We start from the raw sequence: 27,611 nt of genomic DNA, 5'->3' as shown, positions 1-27,611 counted from the left end.
TGACTGCGGCGCCTGCCCCTCGGGGGCCGACACGCTCCTCAAGGCTCAAATTGGGCTCACTCACACAAACTCCAGACCGGTAATATCCATTGGCTAAATAATTATGCCTTCTTCTCCTCTGCACAACCGGCAGCACCCATTGAGTGTATGTACTGTGGAGGTAGACCAGGCAGCAAATCCTACCTGATTAATACCGGCAAACCGGCCCCCCCCCCCCTTTGGATGCGCACAACTGCATCATGTCGCTTCCCACCGCCCGCCCTCGGCGTCTCGGTTCATTTGTCTGGTATCCCTGAGCCGGCGGACTAGGGATGCCCGAGATACCTTCGCTTCTTTGCTCCTTCATGCCTCATCCGCTTGCCTTGTTTTCGCTGAAGCGGCTCAACCAGCGAGCCAGCCAGGCCGTGGCACATCCGTGCAATGCCCACCTCGTCTCCATCTCCAAAGACAAGGTACCTGTTCTCGATGTTGGGCACGTTCGGTCGGCGACAGGAGACGATGCCACATTGGCGACACTTGCTGCGGCGACATTTTTGTTGACGGCAGCAGCATCTCCAGAACCGAATGCTCCTTCGAGATCGACCGAGAGACCAACATCGCATTGTTCTACGACAAGTCTAACAGCCAGACCTATCTGGTTCCTATTCGTCACGATACTGTGGATGCTGGATGTCGGCGGGATCCGCGGGCTTGGGTTTCCGGCCTACGAGGATGTCAGGCGGACAGTCCTGTCGATCCGCCGACAATACCCCAGAGCTCTCACGGGCCCGTGCGCCGCGGAAAGAACCCCCGAGTCTGTCAAATCCTGTTGGAAACTCTCTGACGCAGCCGGTCTCTGCACAATCAGCACAGGCAGATCAGGAGGCGAACGCTTTTCAGCTACCTGGCGCATTTCCAGGGGGCTAGCATTTCCCAGGAAGCTTGGGGCCACATAATAAATACTCTATGGAAGGCAACGGCGGGCTCTCTGGCATCATATTGACTGATTGTATAATTACCTTGGTTTCGTGGAGTTAATTGGTTTTAGACATCTCTTCCTTTTACCACTTTTCCTTTCATACTTTGAACGTCTCCCCTCACCCTTTCTTTTCATTGTCTCGTTTCTCTACAGTTCCAGTGGGACCGTCTTCTTTTTTTCATGGTTGGAAAAGCAAATGCGAGTTGGCCTTAATTAGTGCGCCCAATCTGTTGCCTCGGCGAGTCCCTCCGCGGCGGCTCCCCTTCCACGCCTCACTTCAAGCCTCCTTCAGTCCAAAAGCCACTGATTAATATCCCCAACAATTATCATACGCTTCGTGTGGGAACTGGAGAGAAGAAGTCGGACATTGGAGTTACGGAGACTGTTGCAAAAACCGTTTGCTGCTTTGCTGCGTCAAATAATAATTACACATTTGATGGAAAAAAAAGGTAACACGGAGGAAGTCTGATCATAGCAGTGCTAGACCAACGAAAACCCCTGATCATCTGCCAAGGGCGATGATGTTTCTGTCTGGGAGTCATCCGTTGCCGCCGCCGTGGCCGTCGAGGACCAAGAGTCGGTGCTGTCGGACCGTTTAGCGCTCAAGCTCGAAGACGATCCGGAGCCGAGGAGGGTGGACTCGGGGGAGAGTAACGGGGTGGTCTCGGACGGCCCGGCGGCGCGCCTGCCCTCGCTCTTGGCACCGGGCCCGTTACCGCTGCCGCTGCCGCTGCCGCCTCCTTCCTGGGAAGGCGATTGCGACATCGGGGCCGGCTGCCGGCTCGTCCGTCGGTCGGCCGCGAGGACCAGACAGAACATGACGATGCAGCAGGAGACGATCACGACCAGGATGACCTCTTGCTGCCTCATGACGGGAAGGTCATCCATGCCGGGCACCCTGGTGATAAGAGGCGCCATGATGGTGAGAGAGGGGTGTCTGTGAGCAGCCTAAGTAATAGGTGTTTGATTTCAAAGCCGCAGCTGAGGTCCGGTGCCTGGCTTTCGTGCCGAGCCTCTGAGAACAATAGGGCGTTGGTTGACTTGAACCCGGGGATTTTCCAAGTGCCTAGTGAGGAGACGATGTTAGTGCCGCCGTCAATCAGAAAGCGCTGCCGGCTCAGTTGTACCGCCTAATTATTCGGGTTCCGAACACACGAGTCCAAATCGCTAGACAGAGTACCCTCTATCCGGACCATTCTCAACGTGGCTCCTCAGGACGGTCGATATGACAGCGAGGTGAGCGGGAAGAGATAGAGTGGCATCGTCGGGAGCCGCAACCGGGCCTCGAGACGGAAATGATAAAGAAGGAAAAAAAAAAAAAAAAAAAGAAGCACAGCCCCACGGTCCGGGAAATAATAGCGCTTAGCCGCCCGCCCGAGGAGCAAATAGCGAAGATGCTACCTAGATAAAAAAAGAGAGAGAAGAAAATGCCCAGACAAGGCTCAGGTGGGCAATAGACTATGGTGTGTGGCACAAGCGGGGAAGAATGAGCGTCCCAAGCAGAAGAGAACGCCTGACAAGCAAGAGGGGCGACAAATGGATGCAGTGTGAATGCCGGGGTTGCTTAAGTCGTGCTTATGAAAGCCAAAAAGGACTTTGCTTGGGCCAATGCGAGGAGAGAGCCGCCGTGAGCTTTTTCTGCGTCTTTCGCCAAGAGGATGATTAAACGATAAAGGGAATAAAAGGGCTGTGTAATTAAGGCAAGCTGGCCTCTTATCACATGCATGCGTGAAGTAATAATTAAAACACTAGAGATGCTGCGTGGACGTACATAATTACATGAAACATGGTAGTTTTAAATGTAAGGTAGACACAACCTCGAAGAGCTGCAATTCACCGCAGCCAGTCTGTCTCCGAGTATGTTAATATGCAACGACTGATGTATAATAATCAAGAGGTTCCTCTTTGCTCATTTCCCTGACCTGTACCTGGCCTTAAGTACCTAGGCACTTTAGGTGAGGTAGGGAGATATCCGGCCTCGAAACTCCCTAGATAAAGCCGCCCATCCGATGGCTATGATTTCCCGAGTACCCGGCCGCCGAGCCCGTTCCCCTGGCTCCGGCATGCGGCATTCCCCCGGGCAGTCTCTGACCGCTTATCATTCTTAAGCCGCGGCCGTCCGTGTTCCTGACCACGGCAACACCACCACCAGCAGCAGCAGCAGCAGCAGGAGGAGGAGGAGGAGGAGGAGTAACTGCGATCGCGGCGCGGGGAGTGACAGGCCCGCCCCGCGAAGTGAGCACTTCCCGCCCGTATTTCTTCCCTCCCACCCCTCCTGCACCGTCAACATGATCTCCACCACCGGCCCCTACAGCCGCCGGCTGCGGACTCGTAGCGGCCGGCAGCGCCGCCGCCGCCGCCGCCGCCTCCTCCTTCGCCTTCCTCTTGACCCGCCGCCGCTCCTCCGTCTCGGCCCGGGCCCGGGCCCGGACCCGCAGCATCCGCACCACACAGAGCCACCAGAACGCGGCGAAGAGGGCCACGAACAAGAGAAGCCCGCCCGCGACCGAGGGGACGCCGACCTTGACCAAGTTTATGTTGCTGTTGCTGTTGCTGTTGCTGTTGCTGTTGCTGTTGCTGTTGTTGTTGCCATCGTTGACGCTACTGCTGGTGCTTGACGGGGCGGGCGAGCAGAGAATGATGGAGGAGAAGGAGGAGGAGGAGGAGAAGGAGGAGGAGGAGGCGCCGGTGCCGATCATAGTCGTCGTCGTTGTCATCCGGCGGGTAACCAGCGTGGTCGGGGTTGGGTGAGACGGGAAAGAGACGTGGACTGTCGGGATTGAGGTCGCCGATGGCGTAGTTCCTTCTGGAGAGTGCGATGATGGACGAGGCGGCGAGGGCTCGAACCCCGAAGACAGACTGACATCAGGTTCCCAGAGAGAACCAACGGTTGTCGTCGTCGTCGTCGTCGTCGTCGTCATTATTGTGATCCTTGCCAACGGTACGGTCAGGTTCTCGCCCAATGTTGGACGACGTGTTTCAATACAACACGGGAGAGGTAAACTTACCAGTTCGTTTTGCCAAATGCAGGAAGAAAATGGCGATACTCGCTGGCTGGCATAATTATCACTTTCCTGGGACCGCAAATATTCATCACCTATTTTGGAGTAGGTAATTAGGTAGGTAGCTAGCCACCTATAATATTATTGTATAGTATATAGGTATATATCTGCGGTTGGTAACAATCCCATCGTGGCACAAGGAGGCTTTATAGAATGACTACAGGTTGCAATGCACATGGCCACCGCCGTGTCCATCTCAGATGAACATCTTCAATACTTCAGGAGGCAAGGCTCTCTCCTTGTGTGCCTTGAGGGTGCACCTCACGTGTTCATATGGTCAGCTTATATATTCGTGTAACTACCTATCTTGCCTCCCTCCTGATTAGCAGCAACGTTTGAAGAGATGATCTTGTGATCGAATAATATCTAAAGAACCTGCCATACCGTACCATCCCACAAGAAACCCCTCTTTCCAGCTTGAGAAGCCAGCTTCGGCAGGATGCTCATCTACCGTCGACCTCCTGGGTAATCACCTCCATTCACTCACCCAGGTTTAATAACGACCTTCCAACGCTAATAGATTACGCAGAAAGCTCCCCGATGGGTTGCCTCGACAATGCAATTCCTATTAATTATTATCAGGTTCTACCCTGGAAACGGCCCTAAAGATGCAAACATCAAGTACATACCATCTAAGCATCTGTTTCGCACATAGCTCCTCAAACTCCGGAGCATTAATTACCGGCCAATACGAAAAAAAAAAAAAAAAAAAATCCACTGCTCGACATCGGATGAATCTGGCTGCACCGCCAACCCCACGAGAACCTCAAGCACACAAAGCCGGTAGCCGGCAAAGCTTCACCCAGACATCCTACTTCCAAAGTAAATCTTTACACAAGTGCCATCATACCATCAATGTTTTCTACTCTTTATTCTAGAGTAAAACTATCCAACTATACCAACAATAACACTACTCGCCCACTTCATCCAACCCCCCGCCGTTTCTCCGGCCGTAAGGGCGTTTCTATGGCTCCCCCCGCTTGCTTTCCACCGGCGCCGCTGTACTAATAGCAGCCGCCGCACTCCCGCCATCCCCGCTTTCATTCCCCTTGTCGTCTTCATCGTCATCTACATCCACTAACTTCTTCGCCTTCCACGCCTTCTTGGCCGCCGCCGCCAGCGTCGGGTAATCCCCACTCATCTCACACATGCCCCTGAACACCCCGCCGCTCCCCTTGCGCAGCAGCTCCCACGGGTGGCCGTACTCGACAATTTCGCCCTTGTCCAGCACTAGCACCTTGTCGTAGTCGACAATGGTCTGCAGGCGGTGTGCAATCGTGATGATAGTGCTCGTCAATTCCCGGATCGTCTCCTGAATAGCCGCGTCCGTCGCGTAGTCGATCGACGCCGTCGCCTCGTCCATGACCAGCACCGTCGGGTTCTTGAGCAGCGCCCGCGCGAGGCAGAGGAGCTGGCGCTGGCCCTGCGAGAGGTTGTTGCCTGACTCGGTTACGGGGGAGGAGAGATCGAGGAAAATGTTCTTGTTCGTTACCGAGGCCGGCCGCGACGGTTCTGGTTGGGCTTGGGTATCAGTTTCACCCTGCGCCTGAGCTTGGTCTTGGTTGCCGCTGCTGCTGCTGCTGCTGCCGGCGATCGCGGCGCTCGCAGTCGTCGCTTGCGGGAGTGTGACGGCGCCGGACCCGGCGATCTCGTCGGCTTGGATAAGGTGGACGCGGCGCAGTGCCGTGAAGATCTGCTCATCTGTATATAGGTTGAAGGGGTCGAGATTGCTGCGGATGGTGCCCATAAACAGGGTGGGCTCTTGCGGCACAATCGTGATGGCCTCGCGCAGGTCGCGCAGACCGATCTGGCCAATGTCGACGCCGTCTATGAGAATCTTGCCCTCATCAGTCTCGAGTGCCCGGAATATCGCTAGCGTGAGCGAGCTCTTGCCGGCGCCGGTTCGCCCGACAATGCCGACCTTCTCTCGCGCTTCAATCTTGAAGCTCAAGTTCCGCAACACGGGTTCCAATTCCGGGCGATACCGCGTGCTGTAATTGATAAACTCAACCGTCCCGTTGGACGGCCAGTTCTCCGGCGGCCGATTCTTCTCCACAATGGCCGCCGCTTCCTGCTCAACATCGAGATATTCCTTGATCCGCTCGACCGAGTTCATGTTTTGCTCGTTCAGCGCATACAGCCGGACCAACCACAAGATATTGTCGGCAAACCCGATCGCGTAACTCAACGAGATACCGGCCGAGCCCGGGTCAACCTTGCCGAGGCCGATAATGACAAAGACGCCGGCGAAGAAGGCGACAACGTCGCCGAGAAGATCGGTTCTGAAGGCGAGCCATCTGTTAGCGGCCCACAGATAGATAAAAGGCCGCAGTTGCGTGTTGATGCGGGCCAGATTGTCGCGGATGAAGCGCCTTTCGTCACCATACGCGCGAATCGTCGTCACACCGCTCAGTGTCTCTCCGAACTGCTGGAACAGCGGGCTTCTCTCAACCGACTCGAGCCGCTTCAGGTCGCGCGAGGCGTGCAGGTAGAACTGTCCAAGAAACACGTATGCGATGGCGATGAAGACGCCGGCTATCAAGAACATCGGGGTGACGTAGGCAATCAACATGATGGTCACCATGATTCCCAAGGCGCACGTCATGACACCAATGGCGATCGGTGCCACCTCTTGATCCACCGCCTCCAAGTCCTTGCTGAATCGGTTCATCATTTGCCCAAGAGGGGTCACGTCGAAGAACTTGAACTTGGCGCCAGTAACGGCCTTCATCAGACCGTCGTGCAGCTTCCACGAGGCAGTGAGTGAGCCGAGGAAGATCCACAAGTCTCTGAACAAGGCGGTCAGCGCGCCTGCTATGCCAATAGCTGCTAGCACTGTCAGGTAGTAGGTGACGTTGACCTCGGACGCGTCAGAGGCCGAGACTGTTGTGGAGTTGCCCTTGACGTAGTTCGCAATGGACGCAAAATAGGTCGGCGACAGGGTCTGGGCCGAGTAGCTGAGCGAGTTCATGCTGAACTGAATCTTGGCTGTCTCCTCAGCGGCGTACTGATTGGACCACTCCTTGATCCAAAGATTCGAAGCGACACCAGAAAGCTGCTGCGTCCCAAAGACGAGGCCTGCGACGACCCAGAACCACCAGCCTCCCATAGACTGTATGTAAAGCTTCATTACAGGCCATTTGACGGCGCCTACCGCCTTGGCCTCCTCCATGGCGTCCCGCTTCTTGGTCTCCTTCTTTTTAGCGGCTTCGCTTCTCGTCTTTTGCTGATCGCCATCCGCCTCGTTTACCAGCGTGGCACCGCTCTCCTCCCCAACGCTCGAAGGAACGCGTGAAGGCAGACGCGAGATGTGAGCAGAACCGGGAGCGGACTTCTGAGCGGCAGCGTCCTCGGGGAGCTGGCCAGCTGCGATGAGATCTTGCGGCGTGCCCTGGCCGACAACACGTCCATTCGACATCACGACCACATAGTTGGCATGTGGTACACACAGGGGAATATTGTGAGAGACGAGAATGCAAGTCCTGTGACGCATCAGCGGGCCCATGATGCAGTTGTTGAAGATCCACTGGGCTGTATGAGAGTCGACGGCGCTGAGGCAATCATCCAGGAGCAGGTGCTTGGAGTTGGAATAGACCGCTCTAGCAAGCGAGATACGCTGTTTCTGTCCGCCGGAAAGGGTGATGCCTTTCTCACCGACCAGGGTCTCGTCACCATTGTCGAGGATCTCCAAATCGCGTTCGAGGCCGCAAGCGACAATGACATCGCGATATCGTTGCTCGTCAAAGGGGGCCGAGAACAGAATGTTGTCCTTGATGCTGGCATTGACAAGCCAAGCCTGCTGGGCGACGTAGGCACATGTCTCGGCCAGCCCCGTCTCCGGGTCCGGACGGACATCCTCGCGGCTGCGACCGCCAGGAAGATAGACCCGGCCCTTCATGATCGTCATCTCGCCGAGGAGGGCCATGAGCATGGAGGTCTTGCCGGACCCTGTAGGCCCCGTGATGACGTTGAGCTTTCCAATCTTGAAGTCGACGTCGAGGTCGAGCAGACGGAAAGCCATGGAGCCGTCATCGGCCACGGCGTCCTTGCTGCCCCAGATGAAGGTGGCGTTTCGGAATCCAATCACCCTCTTGCCGGTCTCATCAACATTGTCGACGCCCAACTGCGCGAACTTTTCGGTCTCTTCCTCGGACAAGAACTCCTCGATACGGTCGATGGACACTTTGGATTCCTGCACATGAGCAATCATGTCGCCTAGCTGGTCGAGCGGGTAGCGAAGGAGCATGAACAGCGAAATGGCGGTGAATGCAACGGATGGATACAGAGGCTTCTTCTCTACGACGGTGTAAATGAGGAATGAGAAGAAGGTGATCAAGATTGGAACCGTGTTCCAGACCGCAACCGCCGCCGCCCAGATCATGAAGCGCCGGCGCAGAGCCTTGAGCTCAGCACGGCGTTTCTCGTCAACGATGTGCGCAAAACGGTGTTCCCAGGCGAAGTACTTGATGATCCTGATATTCTGCAGGATCTCGTTGGTCGTGTGGATACGCTTGTCCGTAGCAGCCATGATCCTCTTCTGGCTCGAGTTAAAGCCTCTCCCAAACGCGATGTTGACGGGGAGCAGAAGAGCCATGACAACGAAGCCAGGGATGGCGCTCAGGCCCATGACCTGGTAGAGCAAAACGATGGAAACAATGAGTTGCGTGGGGGCGGCGGCGACCAGGAAGTGCAAGTACGCGGTAACTTCGGACACCTTGAAGCTGTCGACCGACATCAGGTTGATAATGGTACCCAGGTTGGCCTGCTCATCAGGATTGTTCGTCTTATCCTTGGTGGCGTTTCCGGTTGCAGCATCATTCTCCGCCGTCTGGTTGTCCTTGGGATCCTTCCCGAGCCCCAGCAGCCGCTTCGCTCTGTTGAAGATACCCTTTTTGTTCTTGCTGGCGGCGTTGTCCTTCTTGCCGGCGCCGAGGGTGGTATCTTTGCCGGCAGCCGCTTTTCTGCGGAGCGCCTTGGCATAAATTTCGCCCACCAAGATAGCTCGGAGGTTGATGCAAATCTTGCGTCCGATCCATAGAGCCTGGCCGTCACAGACGGAGCGAAGAATGTCAGTCAAGGGAAGCAGGATAACGTACAGCCATAACACGTTCCGAGGAGCTACGGAGGGGTCCTCGACGTATTGCAGAATGGCTCTAAGGAGTAGTGTTGGAGCAAACGTAAGCGCACCGCCCATAACAGCCCAGGCGGCCTGCACAAGGAGAACGCCCTTGAAGTACTTGAGGAGGTGGAAGGCTAGCGAGGTTGTCTTCTTCAGTAGCCGGTAGTTGGCCAGCACCGCGGCAGCCTTGTCCTTGGGAAGCAGGTTCCAGACCCTCTGGATAGTTAACGGCTCCTTCCAGCCCTCATAGACAATGGAGTCGACCCATGAGAAGGTGTAGTGCGAGAACAGCGAGGCCAGATTTTCCCGACCAGGCTCGATGCCATCCTCCCACTCCAACAGAATGGTTTTGTTGCCCTTGCGAGTGCTGATAGCCATGCCAAAAAGCAACGATGCTAACACAAACTCGACAATGACCAGGGTCTGCGCGAACCGTGACGTCGGATGGACCAGGGCAGAACGGAAGAAGACCACAGCAAACAGCCATTGAGCACTGTAGATGGCGGCCGTGTGGTTCCAGATGCGTGGAAGGCGCCATTGCGTGTTTCCCAAAAAGAGCCGCAGTGAGACGAGTATCAGGACGTAGATCCAAACGGCCAGGCCGGCAATAGCAGCGATGCCTCCACGCTCCCTGCCATACGTTCCGGTGGCGAGTGCGATGGCATTGACGGCGACTAGGCCAGCAACAGCGAGCTCTTCGACGAGCACGGAGAGCGTTTGACCGGGCGGAATGTCGGCTTGTACGATGGAACCCTTCGTAGTGGTCTTAGCAAGCGCAAGGCGCCCGCCGCTGATGGTCAACCCTTCCTCATCATCGCTTTCGCTAACCGGCTCTTCCTCTCGCGGTAGTTGGGTATGTGATGGCGGCGATAGCGTGGTTGGGCCGTCCCAGATGCCCTCGTATCCTCGACTCCTTCTTCGGTCAACGGCTCGGACGATTGCGGGGATGGAGAGTTGGAGGAACGACAGGCAGACGACGACCAATGGCAGCAACACTCTGAGGTAACTGTGTTGTCGACGTTGGCGTTAGTTCAACGGTTTTGCAAAGCGCCACGGCGCCACAAAAAGTGCATCAGACGCTCAGCCTCACGGTCGTCCGACAATGGGCGCGGAGGCGTAGTGCTTAGTGCTGCTTACTCTTGTTGAAAACAACTGGTGAAGTCATCGGTCCGCCATATCGGCCAGGGACAAGATGCAAAACCGGGCTCGCCCGCGTCGTCGAGGCGCATGGCGAATAGACTCGCTTGCCTCGTCTGCTATTCCGAGCAGTAGGCGAGACGAGCGTGGGGAAAACGGTTTGGGGGTGGCTTGGATCTGCGAGCGGGCGCCGAAAATGAACGAGGCAGAGCTGGTTAATGTCAATCCGGAAAGACGTTTCTGGCGCAAGGCAGCTTTAAGCAGATTCTAAACCCTGCTGCGTGCGCTAGCCGCTGCAAACTATCTGCATTTCCGTCTTCAAAAGTGGGCACACCAGGGTCGTTAGTTCCTTGGGATTTCCGAGAGCTTGGGTTGCTTGCAGCCTGTTCTTTGCGGGTCTGCCTGGGCCGCACCACACTTATCAGGAAGGAAGCTTCCCAGCCTCCAGGTCGTCAGCAAGGTGGGGTCCGGTTCTAAAACGTCTCCGCTGAAGCTCTGTGGGCTCTGCAACACGACGAAAGCAAACGATATTCCAGCAAGTGTATCCGTAGTTACATATTTGCTGGAGTTCGAGGCGGCAGCAGCGCGCAGTTGAAGGTGATAAAGTCTTCCAATCTCACTAAACTTTTGGTACGAATCTGTTCGAGCGTTTCCACCCATCCAAACTCATTTACGAAATGGTGCTACCGTTTGCTAGCACCTGACCACACACATTTCGCGGGGCGAGGAGTTCGTGCGAGACCTGGGTGGTCAATGATGTCAGATGGTCCAGAACTCCGATTCACCGCCGGCTTCCCGTAGAATCTCAATTAAACCAGGAGTTGATTGCCATTCCTCATCTCGACAAGTGGGTGTTTTGCGCATATATTTCCAAAGCAAACTGATGTGAGCTTGGACTTGAACCGTACATATATCCTGGTCAGTCAGTATCGCACTACCCCGGACTGCAAAAGGCGTAAATCCAGACACGCGAAGAGCGTTTCAAATGCAGCACTTTTCACCGGGGATTGAGGCTGCCGTTCCATCCTTGGCAAAGCGCAGGCTTCTGCAATTCGGTGCGGATGTATTGTACGGAGTAGCACCCACCGCACCTTGCCAGATTGCAGCTAGGTGGACACGGCGGAGCCGCGAGTTGGCAGGAATAAGCACCCGCTAGTGTACTGCATCTACCTCTACTAGTTGGTATGGGTAAGTTTCCTCCCCAAGACGGGAACTAACAAGGGTCCCCGCCTACAACACCACATTGAGAAACAAAAGCACAGAAAACAATGCCAGCGCCAGGATTTTGCTTTAAAAATTATATACATTATATAATAAGAGACGTGTTTATCATATTATCTTGTATATGTCATTTTCCTCTTTGGTTGATGATGTTGTACATGTGTTGAAGATGTATTTCTGGTACTTTGCAACAAACGCCTGGGAAGCTTGGGAGTTTTTCCGTGTCGCCCCGGTCGGTACCTGCCTAGGGGGAAAAAACTTTGGCTCGTAACCACAGTAATAAGGGACCTTCCTAATTTATCAAGCCTTTTCTCATTGACAATCCATCTGAGGGTGGGAACGGAAGGCTGCAGCCCAGAGAAGGGACCCCGTGAGTCAACTCCGATTATCCGGAAGGATCCCCGTTCCATGGCTCTTGTCAATCCTGTGGCTTTGCGCCAAAGGAACGTACCGCTTCCGAGTACGGAGGAAGAACACAGGAACGGATTTCAAACTCCTCACCCATTGTGAACAAAGTTGAAGTGCCCTACCCAGTAACGTAAGCACCTTCGCTAACAATTTCCCCCAAAAACAGCGGCTAGCAGGCATACGTTATATATATATGGATTATATCAGGCAACACGCGAGGGTTCTCAAGGCGTTGAATTCTATGAAGCACCCTGGGCGCCTGAGCCTCGTAAATTCGATATTGAAGACCTGCTGGGTCGACTGCCCGCCAAGATGCAAAAACAACCCGCCCGCTTTTAAGAAGCCTCCCTTTATGGTTCCACCTGAATTTGCTATTTTACAGGACAGCCATCGCTTGCCTTCGCAGGCAATTACAGACAGAATCGACATCGCAGAAACCGGGCGGAAGAGACAGCCGGTTTATGGAATGGATAGTGCAGCTAGCTGCGAGAGCGTGCCTCTAGCACGCTCAGCCCATGATCATGCCCTTCATACCGGACAGATCACCCTCCTTGGCAGCAATCTCGAAATAACCGTAGATGATGCTGCGGCATGTTAGCGACCTGTTGTAGCCTCCAAATTCACAGTTGAACTTACGTGACGGCCAGAAGAGTTCCAGTTCCGGAACCGAGGGCACCCATAAGGTCGCTGGCGACGGAGAGAGCGCCAATGCAGGCACCACCAAAGGCGGCAGCGGTCGGAATGATGCGCTTGAGCTCCTTGTACATGCTCTGCTCGCGGTGGCCGGCCATGACCAGGCCCTGATCCTTGAGCTGCTTGGCAACATCGCGGGGGCTCGAGCCAGACACCTCAATCCAGGTCTTGGAGAAGACGGCGCAGGCAGTGAGCATGTAGGCGATGTAGACCGCGGTATGGATGGGGTCGAGCAGGGCATCCTTGAAGTTCAGCGGAGGGGACATGTAGTAGACGAGGCCGGAAACCGCAGAGAGCTGCGATGAGCCATCCTTAGCCTCCCAGACGCCGAAGAGGCGGACCAGCAGGTTCTCAGAGAAGCGCGAGTAGAGCATCTGGCTGATCAGGAAGATGTTGGAGGACAGAGCCGATTGCAGCATGATGGGCATGTTGGAGGTGTAGAAAAGGCGGACGGGGTACGAGCCGCGAGCGCCACGCTGGCGCGAGGACTTGACGGGAATCTCGACGCGGAAGCCCTGAAGGTAGATGACAGCGGCGAAGACGACGAGGGTGGCGAGCAGGTTCATGATGTTGGGCAGGTTCTGGCGGTAGAACGCCTCCTGGAGCGCCCGCTGCTTGTTGGGCCAGGTCATGAGGAGGTGGAAGAGAGCGATGACAGCACCCTCGTACTCGGGGCCACGGCCAGTGTTGATCGAGGTGGGGGAGAAAGCCTTCCACATGATCGATTCGCAGATGTTGGTGGCAATGAAGAGGGAGATACCGCTGCCAAGGCCGTAGCCCTTCTGGAGGAGCTCGTCAAGAAGAATGACGATCATGCCAGCAATAACCAGCTGCAAGATGAGCAGGAAGACGATGCCGGCACCAAGCTCGCTGGGAGGGCCGTAGAGACCGGTGAAGACGTAAACGGTGGCGGTGCCGACGGAAAGGATAAGCGCAAAGAGCTTCTGGGCGGTCTGATACAGCTCGCGGTCGGACTTGAGGTCAAGGTTGACGTCGATCATGTGGGTACCAGCAAGGAGCTGGAAGACCATGCCAGACGAGATGATGGGCGTGATACCGAGCTCCATCAGGGTACCACGATTACTCGCTATCATCATGCGCAGCCAGTATAGCGGATCGGACGTGTCGGACGAGACAATGCCGTAAAGCGGCATTTGGCTCATGACCAAGAAGATCAGGAGGGTCAAGCCAGTCCACATCAACTTCTGGTTGAAGGGAATCTTGGTCTCGGGCTGCTGCACCTCAGGGAGGAACGGCACGAAGGGCTTGACGAGGTCGAGAAACCGTACTGCAAGGCGGGCGAGACGGTCAGCGCGATTGTCGTAAACATCAGCAATTGAGAACAGAGAGCTAGCTCCAGCTGCACGCGCAAGCTGCGCGAGCCCCAGAGCGCGCCTCGCGACGACTTACGGGAACTCATGTTGGGCAATTGAAAACAAAGGAATCAAAATTATTAAATCATCCAGAAGAAAGAAGAGACGGAGCGAGCGACAACGACTCTGGGAAAGGAATGGAGTTGTTGTCGGCACAGAAGGGATCTCGAAAAGGGGGGGCGAGAGGAGACAGCTGGAGAGGCGGCTCCTTAAGATCTGGCTTCAAAGTTATTCTGTGATGTGTCCAATTCGGAGATGGGTCCACACGTGACAGCTGCACCAATCCACAACAAGCAGCGCGGGCTGCTCCGTGCGCCAGCTGCGGCTGGACTCTCACATGGCCTGGGGAAAACGCCAAGACTTTCTCCAACGACCGGATTGTGGGGCAACTAACTTACTGTCTCCAACAAAAAGTCGGGGACTTTGTTGTGTCGAACGCTGCGATGTTGCTGCGACTCAGCCCCGGGTGACGCTGATGGGCCTTTTTTCCCGCTTCGCCCCAAGGCTCGGCTTAACACCGAGCTTGAGCAGAGCTACCGTGAGGAGAATGAGACCAATAATAGTTATCTATGGCTCGACTGGCACGGGCAAGTCAGATGTATGATTTTCACCTCGGCTTCCTACAACTACTTACCTCTACTTTTTTTTTTGGCCGTGACTGCCGCTAACTGCAACTAGCTCGCCGTCGAATTAGCGACAAGGTACAACGGCGAAATCATTAACGCGGACGCGATGCAGATGTATAAAGGCCTTCCAATCATAACCAACAAGCTCACGGCCCAAGAACAGCGAGGAATCCCCCATCATCTTCTCGGCAGCATCGACCTCGGCGAGGAGCCTTGGGTCGTGACGCAGTTCAAGAGAGAGGCTGCCCGAATAATATCCGAGATTCGCAGTCGCGGCAAGCTCCCCATCCTAGTCGGCGGCACTTCCTACTATCTTGATGGGCTGCTCTTCGAGGGGAGGGTCGTCGACGACCAGCCAGCACCGGAAGGCGGTGCATTGAACCGCGACGAGCTGGCAGCAAAATACCCGATATTGACGGAATCTCCGGAGGCAATGTTGGCGAAACTGCGCGAGGTAGATCCCGTGATGGCGGATAAATGGCACCCAAATGATGCTCGCAAGATCCGAACGTCTCTGGAGATCTACTTTGGGACGGGCCGCCGCGCCTCCGACATCTACGCGGAGCAGCGCAGCAAGAAGGAGTCCAAGTGGGCATCCCAAAAGCACACGCATAGCCACGGCCTCGGTGAAGTGTTGCTCTTCTGGCTTTACGCTCGGCGGGAAGCGCTCAACGAGCGGTTAGACAAGCGCGTAGACAGGATGATGCAAAACGGTCTCCTCGGCGAGACAGCCGAGGTCTATGATTACCTTCAACAACGGTTGGCGGCTGGTGAAACAGTTGACCGGTCAAAGGGCATATGGCAATCCATTGGCTTCCGCCAATTTGAGCCCTATCTAGCCGCGGCAAAGAACGGCGTTGCTGGTCCTGAGCTGGACAAGCTTCGACAGGCAGGGACTGAAGACACCAAGACAGCCACTCGCCAGTACGCCAAGTATCAGGTGCGCTGGATGACAATGAAGACCATCTCGTCTCTTCAGGAGGAGAAGCTGCTGGATAGGCTCTACCTCTTGGACAGCACGGCGATTGAGCGCTGGAACACAGAGGTGCTTGAGAAGGGGGTTGAGCTGACGAGGAAATTCCTCGCCAATGAGCCGCTGCCTCCGCCGGCAGAGGTGTCGGAGACAGCAAGGGAAGTCCTAGCAGAGACAATCGAGAGGAGCAACCGTCAGGAGACACCATGCCGCAAGACGTGTGACGTCTGCCAGAAGACGCTCCTGACAGAAGGGTTGTGGCAGGCGCACATTACGAGCAGGAAGCACCAGAAAGCGGTGCGCGGAGCGAGAAAAAGGCAATTAATACCAGCTCATGCTGTGCCGTCAAGAGACCTGATAGCAGTCACACCTGACATGCCAAGAGAGGAGGTCACAACCGCAATAGATTCTCCATAATAAACGCTCAGCGGTCCCCGAGTCTGTGCAAAAAGAGGGTTTAAAGACGCATTGCTTACAACCCCTTTCATTTTGCCCTTCGCCGAAAAAAAACACATTGGTATCAACAGCAAGCAACAAGCCGTCTACATACACCGTATTTATAATCACCCCTTACGCCTCCGAGAGCTGACTCTTGACCCACTTCTCCAGCCCGCCTTTGGCGATGATCTCCTGTACATTGGGTGGCAGTTCGCCCACCTTCTGGCTCCACGTCTCGCCGCCCTCGCCCTCAGTAACAACCACCTTGCTGCGCCTGACATCCCACACCAATTTCCAGCCGGTCCGCCTGGTCAGCACCTTCTCCCCGTCTTTGGCGCTGAACGTCTCACGCAGCCGCTGCACCAGCCTCGGCACCTCGACGCCCATGAGGGCGTTGTTGATGCTGTTCCGGCTGAAGATGTTGCCGAAACTGCCGGCGACGACAAGCGGAATCTTCTTGGCGAGGATCGCGGTGGCGGCCTGCTCGCGAGAGCTGCCGCAACCAAAGTTGAAGCCAGAGACGAGGATGTCGCCGGGACGGGCAATCGAGTTGAAGGCCTTATCGTAGTTCTCCATACAGACTTCGGCCATCTTGTCGACCGATACGTTGTCCTGGTACGTATACTTACCCGGGTAGATACCGTCCGTGTTGATGTTGTCGGCGTCGCAAAAGACGATCTCGCCCTCGATCTTTTCGGGGAAGCCCGGGAGGACCTCAGTGAGAGTTTCCTCCTCGGCGGCAGCCGTGTCGGCGCCGGTGGCGCCGAACATCTCCTTCTCGGCCGTAGCAATCATGCTGTCCGCTTGAGCGATGATCTTGTCAAGGGCATCCCCGATGCTGAGCGCCTTGTCCTGGATGTGGTCCCCGTTGCCTTCGCCGATAATGACTTTCTCGACACCCTCGGGCTTTTGGTACCAGCCGGGACCAGCAATCTTGCCTTGCAGTGCGCTGGCTGCCACAACCTCGGGGCTGGCGAGGTAGGCCTTGGCCTCGGTAGAACCCATCCGCCCCTTGAAATTGCGGTTGCTCGCGCTGATGCCGACCTCACCAGGCTCTAGGAGGCCCTTGCCGAGCCCGATGCAAGGGCCGCAACCGGAAGGAAGAGGCTCCGCGCCGGCCTGGAGTAGCACCTGCCAATCACCCGACTCTTCAGCCGCCGCTTGCTCGAGCTGAGACGCGGCCGCGAGGTAGAATTTCACGCCATCAGCCACCTTGGGAATGACGCCGTCCTTCGCAGCATCCTTGAAAACTTTGGCCGCAGCGGCTATGTCCGATGCTCGGGAGTTGGTGCATGAGACAAGGTACGCCTTGTTGATTTTGATGTCCTGGGCCTCGAGGTCTTTAAGGGGCGTAGCAACCTTGACGGAGTTGGGCCCGGAGACGAAAGGCGACAGAGTTGACAGGTTCAGGTACAGCGACTTGGCATACGTGGCGCCAGGGTCTGCCGTGAGCGGGTTGCTGATGAGTTCGTCAATCTTGGCGTGAGTGAACTTCGCCCGCGCGCCGAGCTCCGGGTTGAGCATTGCAGACGTGGTTGCCTTGGCTCTCAGCCAGGATTGCAGCACCGAATCGATGGGGAAGAGACCGGATAGAGCCCCCCATTCCGTCGTCATGTTGGCAATGGCGAGACGATCGTCGATAGGAATACTACGCATGGTCTCCTCTGAGCCGGTGAACTCGATGGCGTGATTTAGCACGTCGTCATTGTTGAAGAGGCCGCAGAGAGCCACAATAACGTCTTTGCCAGTTACGCCTGGAGGCAAGATACCGGTGAACGTCACTTTGGCAATGGGTGGGATTTGCCACCACGTCCGCCCCGTTACCCAAATGCTCATGGCATCTGTTCGCACCACGGGCGTGCCCAGGCACCCGACACCGCCATACATGTTACTGTGCGAGTCGGAGGCGACAGCGAGCGTTCCTGGCCATGCATACCCCTCCTCGACCATGATCTGATGTCCTATACCCCGGCCAGCGGGGTAGAAGTCCACGCCTTGCTTCTTGGCAAATTCTTCAATTTGCCGGTACTTCTTGAGGTTCGCCTCGCTCTTATTCTGGACATCGTGATCAAGCGTCATGACGACCTGCCGATTGTCGTGGATCTTGGTTGCGCCGACCGACATAAACTTCATGGCGACAGGCCATGAGTTGTCATGCGTCATGAGATGCCCCGGTTCTCGGACAATGTCAGCCATTTCTTCCAATTGGGGCACCCTGAATATCAATAACTCGACGGCAAGCTCCTGGTCTCAGAAACAACTGGAGACTCCTGGAGCCGTACATAAGAAGAAAGAATCAACGCAGTTCTGACATACGGAGAGTCACATAGTCACCGGCCTTCACCTTCTTCCCCGGAGCGAGCCCAACCGCATACCTCTGGACGATTTTCTCTGTCAAGGTCTGCGGGTTCTGTATCGCGGTCTTGGAGGAGGATGGAAACGGCGATGATGCAGCATTCTCGAGCTGCGTGTGAAATGCATCCAGGCGTGATGTCGTAGTGTACGACACAACACGCGCCGCTTGCAGTGTTGATCGGGTCGTTCTCGGGCTTCTCGAGGCGGCGGCGAGAGCCACGCGACACCCTCTGCGGGCGGCCAAGGCCAAGCTCCGTCTCTAGAAATTGGTCAGCGCCTGTGTGAGTCAATCAGAAGGCCAGGGGCTCCCGCATAGCATACCATAGGCGTGATCATGGTGATCTGGGCCGAATTGGATTTTCTGGGGCCCCGGGAATGCTCAAGCGTCGGCCGAAGTGAAACCGCGGAATCGGAGTAAATTGCAAATACAATGGATGCGAATGGCGGCAGAAAAAAGTTGGTGGGGTGCGCCGGGCTGAAAATGTTCACCGCCTTTGTGTCATGGGCAAAGTAGGTACAGTACATAGGTACCCACGTACACTACTCCGTACGTAATCCGTACATTACACTCCCTGCCGAGGACGTCCGTATGGATGTACCATGCGTATTACAGAGACTGTACGGATTACGGATTCCTGATACCTGATGCGGCAACTTCCAGTCTTATACTCCGTAGCGTGTTCCCCTCGCTCCATGATGCATCTGGGTCTTGGCCTTCCTTGCGTGTGCGTCAGCCCGCAGACAGATGGTCGGAAACTCGTGTTTCCGGCTGCTTGAATAACGTATGCATGTATGTACAGTACTCCGTATTTACACCAGGTAAGATCACCTCCTTCTGCTGATGAGGACCTCTCCCGGGCGACTCAGCCCCCGTCGGACCGCCCAAGCTGTGTCGCTTACTGAAGCCGATGCCCATACACTGCATTTTCAGCCCGGGAGGCACTATCAGACGGGACTACCTAGGTCGGCAGTGCCAGGCAAGTAGTGTATCTGCAGGTTAGCGATGCCAATTCGGGAGCGGTAGGGAGAACAAGTGACAATATACACAGGGCTAGTTTATTATGCTGAAAAGGGTAGCCCGTCCTGAAGTGCCAAGTGCCAGTTGTGGGCCTGTAGTGTAATGGTACCCGCTCGTGAATACACCGGCCGGTCTTGGTTGTTGCCGAGCCGCGTCGGCCGGACGTAATTACTAGCGGGCATTCGCCATAGTTACCAGCAGGTGTGCGATGTTGGCGACTTGACGGCCAAGAGGTTCCTAGAGCATGTGCTATGGTACTCCATTTGGAACTCAGAAACCACTCTTTGGCACAAGGTAAGTACAGTTATCTACAACTCCCTTCATCGAGTGTTCAACACTCGGCGCTTTCTGCGTGTGTACTGTGGTACATTACGATTGCTCAGGCATGCGGACACAAAAAAGTTAGGTGTCCACAGCGCCTCGGAGCCTTCTTAGCCAACCAGGTGCTGTTTTTCCCCGGACCCGAGCCTGAGGCAGCCCTAACGCGGGAATTCTCAGCCCGACTCCCGACGGCCGAGCGAAAATTCCGGGTTCCATCCTCCCCAATGGCCCGCACTTGGTGTGTAAAAGAACAATTCTGATCGTGGGGTTTCGCTGATAGAGCCTCCTCGATCTGGGTACGCTACGGAGTACTCCGTACCTCTCAACCCATGCTGCTGTGGTGACATGTGGATGCTGTGCCTCCCGTGCTCGGTACACTATGCAGATCCATCCTACCTCAGGCTTCGACTGGTTTCCGCGTAATCGTTTGCCAGGAGCCCCTGTACGGAGTATACCTACTTTGGTTGACGGTGCATACACACATACGTCAAGGTCTTTAGGCATCCTCCCTCAGTCAGAGATAATTGGATCTTGCTGTCTTCTCCTAAAAACGTCCAACCTTGTTCCTGTATTCGAGGGGATTTTCAATCTTGTTAGTGCGCGCCCGTTGAGGTCCTCAGCAGTAGACCAGCCCGCACTGCCCGGTTCTGACAGGCTTTCGTCATTAATTAAGTGCCTCGCCGGGGGTTCTCCGACGCCCAGCCCCAAACGCACGACACCCAGAACGCTTCGAGATCAACAAGCTGACACTCAACTGTCTGCAATTCTGGCTCAGGAGAGGTTGTTTGAAGAGCATGCAAAAGCTCAGCCTGCCCGCCTACGCCCGCGCTCGTTTCTTTCGGTGACCACCACAGATACTCGCCGGCGATGGCTGCCACCGCTCCGACCTCTACCCCTCCTCCCTCGCAACCGGGGCCGGTCCCTTCCCGCAAACAACGCGTTCTCGCATGCGAGCTCTGCCAAAAACGGAAAATTGGGTGCGACAGGAAATTCCCATGCGCCAACTGCATCAAGGTACGTCTCGTGCGCGCTCAGTCGTCCCTGTTCGACAAGGAGGACCGCCGTCCCGTGCTGACGCTCCCCGAGAGCAATGTCGCAAAGTACTGCGTGCCGGCCACGCCGGCGCCAAGACAAAAGCGAAAGGTGTCCCAGCACGGGTTGAACGAGCGGCTGGCCCGCTGCGAGGCGATGCTCAATGACTACGTGAAGCTGAAAGCAGAGGCCGAGGCGCAACTTCAAGCGGCACGCGAGGCGCGGGCCAATGCTGGCGAGGACTGGCAGTGGCAGCCTACCGGAAAGCTTGTCAACGAGGATGGCAATGTTCGTTTCATGGACAGCCCGTTGCTCGGAGGCATTTACGAGGAAGTTGGTCACTCCATTGTGCCAGCGAAGTCGGGTAGCATGCTTACCAAGCTCCCCATAGGTCCGTGCCATGAGGAAGATCATTGATGACGACGAGTCCGAGGAAAACACCCCGGAGAGCATGACCCCAGACGGAAACGCCGAGCTGGTGCTTGGCCCCGACCGCCCCGGAGTAGATCTTGCCGACCTTTGGCCGGAAATTACCCACATTCAACCCCTCTGGCAAACCTACCTCGACCGGGTGAACCCCTTGACCAAGATCATCCACGTTCCGTCAATGCAGCCCTACTTCGTTGCCGCCACCAGCGGAGGACGCGACACCATCCCGAGAAACGTGGAGGCTCTCATGTTCTCCATCTTCCTCATGGCGACCGTATCAATGTCACCAACCGAGTGCACGGGGCTTCTAGGGTCCTCGAGGCAAGAAGCCATCCACCGGTTTTCGGAAGGGGTCCGGTTAAGCCTGATCCGGACAAGTTTCCTCAAGTCGCATGACATGGCAAGTCTCCAGGCGCTCTTACTCTATGTTGTGCGTGAGCCCTCCGACTGCTGCTTCAGCGCGACTCCGCTCACGCGTTGTTTCACAGTTTTCCCTGCAGGGTCGCTATGACCGACACGCCGCCTGGATTCTGACCGGCGTTCTCGTTCGCATTGCCCAGAAGATGGGCTTACACCGCGACGGCGAGGCTCTGGGTCTCCCCCCTTTTGAGTGCGAGATGCGGAGGAGGGTCTGGTGGCAGATCTTCTTGGTGGATGCGAAATATGCTACGGCTTCCGGACTCGGTCCCAGCAACTTGCCTATCAACTGCGATACGAAAACGCCAGCGAATCTCGACGATGCTGACATGGATCCGTCGGCCACACAACCATTCAAAGCGAAGGATGGCCCGACCGAGATGATCTTCTGCCTGCTAATGTACAGGTTTGCCAAGTTCGTCAAGGAGATGCCCGGATTCGAAGGGATCATCATGATACCCGACGATGAGTCTGGGCCCGGTCCTAGGACAGCACCGACGGAGGAGCAGCTGGCGGCATACCGACGGGGACTGGCGCGGCTCCACGGAGAGCTTTTGGAGATATTCGAAAAGTACTTGGACGTGAACGCCGGCCCCGTGCATGCGATGGCAAATGCGATGAAAGACCACATCCTCCAAAAGCTCGAGGAGCTCAAGACTCCCGTAAAATTGCAGAAGGACTGGGGCGGAGAAGTCAAGTCAACCGTGGACAACACGTTCAGACACGCCGTCCAAATGCTCGAGCACAACGAATTCAACTACAGAGTGACAGAAGGCCTGGGCTTCGCCTGGTTCTCGCTGCTGCACTTCCAGCTCGACATACTCATGTTCGTGGTCGGACAGCTGCGCCGCCGCACCGAGGGCAGGCTGGTCGACAGCGCGTGGCGGCAGGTCGAGGTGGTCTACTCACATCACCCGGGGCTCTTCGACATGACCAACAAGAACTACACGGCGCTCGGTGTACACGTGCTCCAGGCGTGGAAGCAGCGCGAGCAGGTGATTTTCGGCCGCACTGGCCGCGCTCCCGAAGTTCCCTTGTGCGTCACTAAGCTGCGCACCTGCCTACCCGACTCGGTGTGCAAGCAAGAACCGGGCGAGCAACGTACACCTCCGGACCCGTTCGTACCCGAAATTGCCGCGGCGTATCCCCTCGACACCTCCCCCCCTACGCTAGAAGACTTGATGGCTTTTCCTGATCCGCAATCGTTTGACTGGGACATGTTTACCGGACTGCTGGCGAACCAAGAAGAAGCGACTCTGGGGATCGGCCCGTTTGGCATTGCGCCGCCGCCGACGTGGTAAACGGCTAGGCACACGAGGATCTAGAATCCCGGCTTGAAAGTGATGGTCGCGGCAACCGCCGACAAGTGCCCATACGCCACGAGCACAGATTTACTCCGCCTCGGAGACTTTTTGTCAAACTCAGGCCCCATCCTTGCCCGAGGAATCCTGCCCTCGACGTTTGTCCGCCCTACGGTCAGGCTATCCATCCAATCGTGCCATCACCGGACGAAATATCAATGATTAGCGGAAGCAGCACGCAGGGTATTGGTGGTAACAGGAACGCTGCCACCCTCACCTCCCGCATCTAACTTTGACGCCTGCCCGCTTGTGGGCGTCAAGCGATCTCATACTTCCTCCGCATATATGTATCATCTCTCTCTCTCTCCCTCTCCCTCTCTCTCTTTTTTACCTCTCTCTCTCTTTACCTCTCTCCTCCTTTCTACCATTTGTGTGTCACGCGTTACATGAAAGTCTGGGCGGGGGACTGGGCGGCTTGTATTATTGATACCTGAGATACCGTGGGTACAACATAGACGCTTCTGTGCTCGGAAACGCACAAGCTAGGATGTGTAAAATTAAATGGAATTATTTGCTGGTAGCTGGAAGGCAGTCACTCTAGGCAGCGAATAGTTCGTTGTGATGCTGACGCACACGCGTTACCCCTTTTTTGGGTCACATAGCAGACACACGAGGGATAACTATAGAAATTGCCTCTGTTCAGCCGGGCTCGTGGTCATTCTTCAAGCTCATACGGGCGGCCTGCGCGAGTAAGCAAAATTTGATGCTGTGCCGCCCAGTGACGCTGTGGAAAACGGAGGCCTGTTCGCTCTCCGCCGCCCAGGCTCAACGCCTGCATTTTGTGATCTGCCTGGCTTTCTTCGTCCATCCTGCCCGGCGAATAGACGGGAGTTCAAGGGTGGGCGAAAAAAAAATCCAGTTAGCGTTGCCGTTACGAAAAAGGTCCCGCGGCGAAAAGAAGCGCCGCGTTCGCTTCTTTTCGCCGCGTTCGGTCCAAAGCTATGCCCAGTTCACGTCATTCGTTACAAGGTTGAGAAACAAAAGTTTCCGAGTAGACTTTATGGCGAAAACAACGCCGCCTCGTGGATTAAGGGCGGAAACTTCACCCCCGCAACACAGGACGCTGACCCCTTCGGTTGCTCTCGTGTTATTTTATAGCAATGGAGTTCTGTGATGGTGGTGAGAAGCAATGATGGTGGAGGAATGGAAGTGTTAACAAATGGAGAGAACTGGGTTGGACTCGGTTGTACATATGTACAATGCGTTGTTGAACTGAAGTTTACGCTTCAAGGCCGTTCGACACAGCACTGCTGCCTTGGGCAACCGAATCTGGGCGCTTGCCGCGATCAGTAACCCCGCTATGAGATTACCCCACCATCGCGATGCGCGGCCCATTCGTACCCAAGTGCTGTGTACAGTACCTTACTGTATTCCGTTTCGCACAAGGCATTTCCGCAGTTGCAGTACTCCGTATACCGCGTAAGGCATTCCGTATCGGGCACTTCAGCCTAAGCGTCCATGTCTGAGGTTACGGTGCCGCCAAACCATCAACCTCGAGCCAGAGTCTAGACATTGTGGCGTCAAGATGAGCCCCGAGAAAGCGAAGACGGAGATTCAAAATCCGCGGCGGATCCTCGCCGTCTCTTTGGCCGACTCGGCGCAGCACCTGAGCGATGTCATCAGAGGTATTGCCCCGACCCAGCGATTAATTACCACTTCACCATTCAGCCTCCGACTCGTTTCTCAGTCGGTGCATCTTCTCAGCGATGTTCTCATCAGAGTACTGAATCCTTCATCAGAGCGCTAACCAAACCTGTTAGACCTGACCGGCACCCGCCCCTCGCCCGCGCCCCAAGCCCCCGAGGATGACGGCGGCGGTGGCGGTGACGGCGGCGACAACAACGGCAGCAGCAGCAGCAGCAGTAGCAGCAGCCAAGATCCTAAGGCCGAGACAAATGAAGATACCATAGCAGGAACGACCCATCCCCTCCCACTGTCGACGCCCTACTACACCGCCTCGGTGCCCATCTGGCTCGACCTGGTCGCGTCGCCGGCCGAGTGGTCGGCCGCCTTCCTGTCGCCCGAGGCCAAGGAGGTGCTCGATGTGCTGGGCGGCGTGCTCGTCGTCTTTGCGCTGCCCCCCGCCCGCGCTGCTCCTCTACCGTCATCATCATCATCATCATCATCATCACCACCACCACCACCACCATCAACAACAACTTCTTCGTCCCCATTTTCGTCCCAGGAGACGGCACGGGAGAGAGCCAGGGAGCTGATCACGCACGTGGGGAAGGTGGTGAGGGAGGGGCTTGGGGGCTGGGAGTGGGACGGGGTCGGGTTGGCGGTGGGGGTCGGGCCCAGCGCGCGGGGTGGCGGCGGCGCCCTTGGGCAAGAAGAGGACGACGACGGCGGAGGAGGGGAGCTGGACGAGTGGGAAGATCTCTGTGCCGAATCCGGGTTGGAGTTTGTCCACGTCGCAAGGGCCGGTGCGCAGCCCGGCAACGGGAAGGGTGCGGGGGAAGAAGACAAAAGGAACGAGTTTGGTGAGCGGGTGGGCATGGCGCGCGTGTTGGAGGCGCTCAAAGCCAATGATTGGTCCGGCGCGGGGACGGGGAACGGAGGAGACCTCGGAGAGCAAGATGATGAAACCCGCACGAAAGGGAAGGGTGATCAGGAGGATGAAGATTTTGACGAGTTTGACCCGGAAAAGCTCGACTTTGGATTTGACAAGGAGGATTTTGTCGGGTTACGAGAGGCCATTTTGTCTGGTGGTCGAGGCGGTGAGGGGGCAGGTCCCGGAGGAGATGCCGGGGATAATGAGGACATTGGCGAGGAAGATGTTCAACAGCTGGAACGGCTAATGCTGAAGTTGCAGGCCGTAAGGGACGCGAGTGCTGGGCTGCCGGAGGAGCACCGAAAGAGGATGGCAGCACGGGCAGTTGGGGAGGTCATGAGGGAGTTGTGATTAGGAGGAATGCGCCGTCTGCCCATCCGGCGTTTGCGACACTTCGACAAAAGCCAGAGCCGGTGAGAAAGGTTTAATAAACGACAGGACGACAAGAGATGACTGTAATGGTTCCCAGCAGGGGGCAATCGCCCAACTGCAACCGCATCAGCACCGTCAAGCCAGATATCACGGCTCAGAACTGGGGGTCAATCAGCTGTCCTGTCCGACCTCGGTACCATGAGACGCCACGGCCCGGGCTTCTCCCAGCCAAAAAGCTTGACCAGTACTTCGCAAGATCTCTCTGAAACCCTTCAACAAGGACCCCTCGGCTTGCTGTGCACGTATACAGGTACCTGTGGAACTAAACCGTACAGGGTGAAGTTTACGAGCACATGTGCTGGCTGCGCATCATCGGCGGCGGGTTTGGTTGCCGCGCACCCCAGTTTTACCCGAGCGCTTTGCCCAAGATTGGCACAGCCGATATTCCAAAATTATATCCTGATCGATTCGCCCATAAACAAGCCAAGGAGGAGCGAACGGCGGGAGTCAGCTGCGTGACCGATCGGTCTTGAGAAGGGAGCGTACGGATTGCTGTACACTTGGTGGAGAAAGATGACGACGGTTCGCGGGGGCGGATCCGAGCCCGCCTGGAGACAGTAGTGGTTGCTTCAGGACCGTCAGGTAGCATGGTGTTTTTGACTTCTGACACCAAGGGATTGTTCTAAGATCAGACGGCAGCCCGGCGGGCTCAGTGGCAGCACAGAAAGCACACACAGATGGTCTTGTTGTCACAACGAAGCAGGGGAGATTGGCCGACCGACCGAGACAGGAACCCGGGGGGGGGGGGGGGGGGATCTCTGAGACGCCGCCACTTTACGGAAGCTTTCAGCGGTCGAGCTGTGGGTTTTGACGCCGACCGTTTGTTTCACCTATGACGACATCTTGGCTTGGGGGTTGCCTGAGCCAGGAGATGCATGAAGAGGTGACGTGGCTGTCTGAGTCTAGAGTTTGTCGTCAGATCCGGGGTAGGAGACTTAATGATGCGACTTATCGACGGGGCTTGGAGACTGAGGGGAATCTATGGAAGCTCCATCGAAGTTCGAGGGAGAAGCCGCTTTCCGTGCTCTAACGCACGGTTATAACGCACGACCAAGTATACGCGTTGTTGCTGGAGCCACAACCCCGGGCCACCATCATAACGTAATGCCGGTGGTTTGGTTATTCCGTAGTAGTTAGTTGGCGGAGAATCAGGCACATGTCGTCGCTCCTTGGGCTCCACGGAGAGGAAGTGTTTCCAATTCCGGGGCAACGGACAAGCATCTGGCGAACCCCTGATTGACGGCGCAAGCCACCTGGAGGTCGGCGACCATGTCGCGAACACAAGCCCGCTGTGGATGCGGTTAGCGGGCGCATGGCCCGCCATCACCGGGGAGAAGGGAGGGGGGGGGGGGGTCATGAACAACAAGAGCAACACCGACAACTGAACAACCTCTTGGGCGGGCTGGCAATCTAGCATTCGACCCATGCGCCTTGAGGAAGGACGCCGAGTCATTTTGAGGTAGCGTCAACACGCCAGAACTCAACATCTTCAAGGCTGTGAGCCAGGAGTGTTGCCAAGATGACCATGATTCAAAGCTCGGTTTGGACGGTTAGGGGGATTGAGTTTGAGACTCGGCTTTCGCTTCTGCGGTGGGCAGACCAGTGTGGAGCTCGACGGAGTTGAATAGATTGCCCGACGCTTTGGGAGCGGAGCCTCAGGGGGGGAATCACGTTGTCCTGCTCG

General features: G+C 56.2%; 9 protein-coding genes across 9 annotated transcripts; 5 read left to right on the top strand and 4 right to left on the bottom strand.

Moving 5' to 3' along the window:
* Window positions 1-34: 34 nt before the first annotated feature.
* Window positions 35-1,186, top strand: MYCTH_2301658 (uncharacterized protein). Its single transcript, XM_003661760.1, has one exon. The coding sequence runs from the start codon at window positions 312-314 to the stop codon at window positions 933-935; it is 624 nt and encodes a 207-aa protein (XP_003661808.1). The 5' UTR covers window positions 35-311; the 3' UTR covers window positions 936-1,186.
* Window positions 1,187-2,190, bottom strand: MYCTH_2301656 (uncharacterized protein). The gene is made up of 2 exons (XM_003661759.1): window positions 2,086-2,190; window positions 1,187-2,024 (listed from the first exon to the last, which is right to left on the bottom strand). Exon 2 carries the CDS (start codon window positions 1,874-1,876, stop codon window positions 1,439-1,441), a length of 438 nt encoding a protein of 145 aa, XP_003661807.1. The 5' UTR covers window positions 1,877-2,024; window positions 2,086-2,190; the 3' UTR covers window positions 1,187-1,438.
* Window positions 2,191-3,329: 1,139 nt separating this feature from the next.
* On the top strand, window positions 3,330-4,088 carry MYCTH_2301655 (uncharacterized protein). Its single transcript, XM_003661758.1, has one exon. The coding sequence runs from the start codon at window positions 3,494-3,496 to the stop codon at window positions 3,707-3,709; it is 216 nt and encodes a 71-aa protein (XP_003661806.1). The 5' UTR covers window positions 3,330-3,493; the 3' UTR covers window positions 3,710-4,088.
* A 529-nt stretch (window positions 4,089-4,617) lies between these two features.
* On the bottom strand, window positions 4,618-10,492 carry MYCTH_2301654 (uncharacterized protein). The gene is made up of 2 exons (XM_003661757.1): window positions 10,277-10,492; window positions 4,618-10,145 (listed from the first exon to the last, which is right to left on the bottom strand). Exons 1-2 carry the CDS (start codon window positions 10,366-10,368, stop codon window positions 4,985-4,987), a joined length of 5,253 nt encoding a protein of 1,750 aa, XP_003661805.1. The 5' UTR covers window positions 10,369-10,492; the 3' UTR covers window positions 4,618-4,984.
* Window positions 10,493-12,074: 1,582 nt separating this feature from the next.
* On the bottom strand, window positions 12,075-14,137 carry MYCTH_2314691 (uncharacterized protein). The gene is made up of 3 exons (XM_003661756.1): window positions 14,009-14,137; window positions 12,542-13,886; window positions 12,075-12,489 (listed from the first exon to the last, which is right to left on the bottom strand). The coding sequence occupies exons 1-3, from the start codon at window positions 14,016-14,018 to the stop codon at window positions 12,414-12,416; spliced, it is 1,431 nt and encodes a 476-aa protein (XP_003661804.1). The 5' UTR covers window positions 14,019-14,137; the 3' UTR covers window positions 12,075-12,413.
* A 251-nt stretch (window positions 14,138-14,388) lies between these two features.
* On the top strand, window positions 14,389-16,064 carry MYCTH_2301650 (uncharacterized protein). The gene is made up of 2 exons (XM_003661755.1): window positions 14,389-14,569; window positions 14,650-16,064. The coding sequence occupies exons 1-2, from the start codon at window positions 14,447-14,449 to the stop codon at window positions 15,985-15,987; spliced, it is 1,461 nt and encodes a 486-aa protein (XP_003661803.1). The 5' UTR covers window positions 14,389-14,446; the 3' UTR covers window positions 15,988-16,064.
* Window positions 16,064-18,786, bottom strand: MYCTH_2301648 (uncharacterized protein). Its single transcript, XM_003661754.1, has 3 exons — window positions 18,685-18,786; window positions 18,325-18,622; window positions 16,064-18,185 (listed from the first exon to the last, which is right to left on the bottom strand). The coding sequence occupies exons 1-3, from the start codon at window positions 18,697-18,699 to the stop codon at window positions 16,141-16,143; spliced, it is 2,358 nt and encodes a 785-aa protein (XP_003661802.1). The 5' UTR covers window positions 18,700-18,786; the 3' UTR covers window positions 16,064-16,140.
* Window positions 18,787-20,569: 1,783 nt separating this feature from the next.
* Window positions 20,570-22,881, top strand: MYCTH_2058263 (uncharacterized protein; the record flags this gene model as incomplete). Its single annotated transcript, XM_003661753.1, has 3 exons — window positions 20,570-20,716; window positions 21,126-21,590; window positions 21,652-22,881. 3 exons carry the CDS (start codon window positions 20,570-20,572, stop codon window positions 22,879-22,881), a joined length of 1,842 nt encoding a protein of 613 aa, XP_003661801.1.
* A 1,341-nt stretch (window positions 22,882-24,222) lies between these two features.
* On the top strand, window positions 24,223-25,956 carry MYCTH_2301645 (uncharacterized protein). The gene is made up of 2 exons (XM_003661752.1): window positions 24,223-24,566; window positions 24,702-25,956. The coding sequence occupies exons 1-2, from the start codon at window positions 24,467-24,469 to the stop codon at window positions 25,844-25,846; spliced, it is 1,245 nt and encodes a 414-aa protein (XP_003661800.1). The 5' UTR covers window positions 24,223-24,466; the 3' UTR covers window positions 25,847-25,956.
* Window positions 25,957-27,611: the final 1,655 nt, after the last annotated feature.

The sequence above is a fragment of the Thermothelomyces thermophilus genome, chromosome 2, assembly GCF_000226095.1.
Source record: "Thermothelomyces thermophilus ATCC 42464 chromosome 2, complete sequence".
Classification (NCBI taxonomy): domain Eukaryota; kingdom Fungi; phylum Ascomycota; class Sordariomycetes; order Sordariales; family Chaetomiaceae; genus Thermothelomyces; species Thermothelomyces thermophilus.
This window is presented reverse-complemented; position numbering and strand designations above follow the sequence as displayed.

Bases quoted from the DNA above. Each gene is read 5' to 3' on its own strand.
- MYCTH_2301656 (XM_003661759.1), bottom strand. From the start codon at position 1,876: ATGGCGCCTCTTATCACCAGGGTGCCCGGCATGGATGACCTTCCCGTC.
- MYCTH_2314691 (XM_003661756.1), bottom strand. The intron at 12,490-12,541 runs GTAAGTTCAACT...AACATGCCGCAG, and splicing joins GGAACTCTTCTGGCCGTCAC to CATCATCTACGGTTATTTCG.
- MYCTH_2301648 (XM_003661754.1), bottom strand. The intron at 18,186-18,324 runs GTATGTCAGAAC...ACATTGTCCGAG, and splicing joins CGGTGACTATGTGACTCTCC to AACCGGGGCATCTCATGACG.
- MYCTH_2301645 (XM_003661752.1), top strand. From the start codon at position 24,467: ATGAGCCCCGAGAAAGCGAAGACGGAGATTCAAAATCCGCGGCGGATC. The intron at 24,567-24,701 runs GTATTGCCCCGA...CAAACCTGTTAG, and splicing joins CCTGAGCGATGTCATCAGAG to ACCTGACCGGCACCCGCCCC.
- MYCTH_2301655 (XM_003661758.1), top strand. From the start codon at position 3,494: ATGTTGCTGTTGCTGTTGCTGTTGCTGTTGCTGTTGCTGTTGCTGTTG.
- MYCTH_2301650 (XM_003661755.1), top strand. From the start codon at position 14,447: ATGGGCCTTTTTTCCCGCTTCGCCCCAAGGCTCGGCTTAACACCGAGC. The intron at 14,570-14,649 runs GTATGATTTTCA...AACTGCAACTAG, and splicing joins CTGGCACGGGCAAGTCAGAT to CTCGCCGTCGAATTAGCGAC.
- MYCTH_2301658 (XM_003661760.1), top strand. From the start codon at position 312: ATGCCCGAGATACCTTCGCTTCTTTGCTCCTTCATGCCTCATCCGCTT.
- MYCTH_2301654 (XM_003661757.1), bottom strand. From the start codon at position 10,368: ATGCGCCTCGACGACGCGGGCGAGCCCGGTTTTGCATCTTGTCCCTGG. The intron at 10,146-10,276 runs GTAAGCAGCACT...TCGACAACACAG, and splicing joins ACCAGTTGTTTTCAACAAGA to TTACCTCAGAGTGTTGCTGC.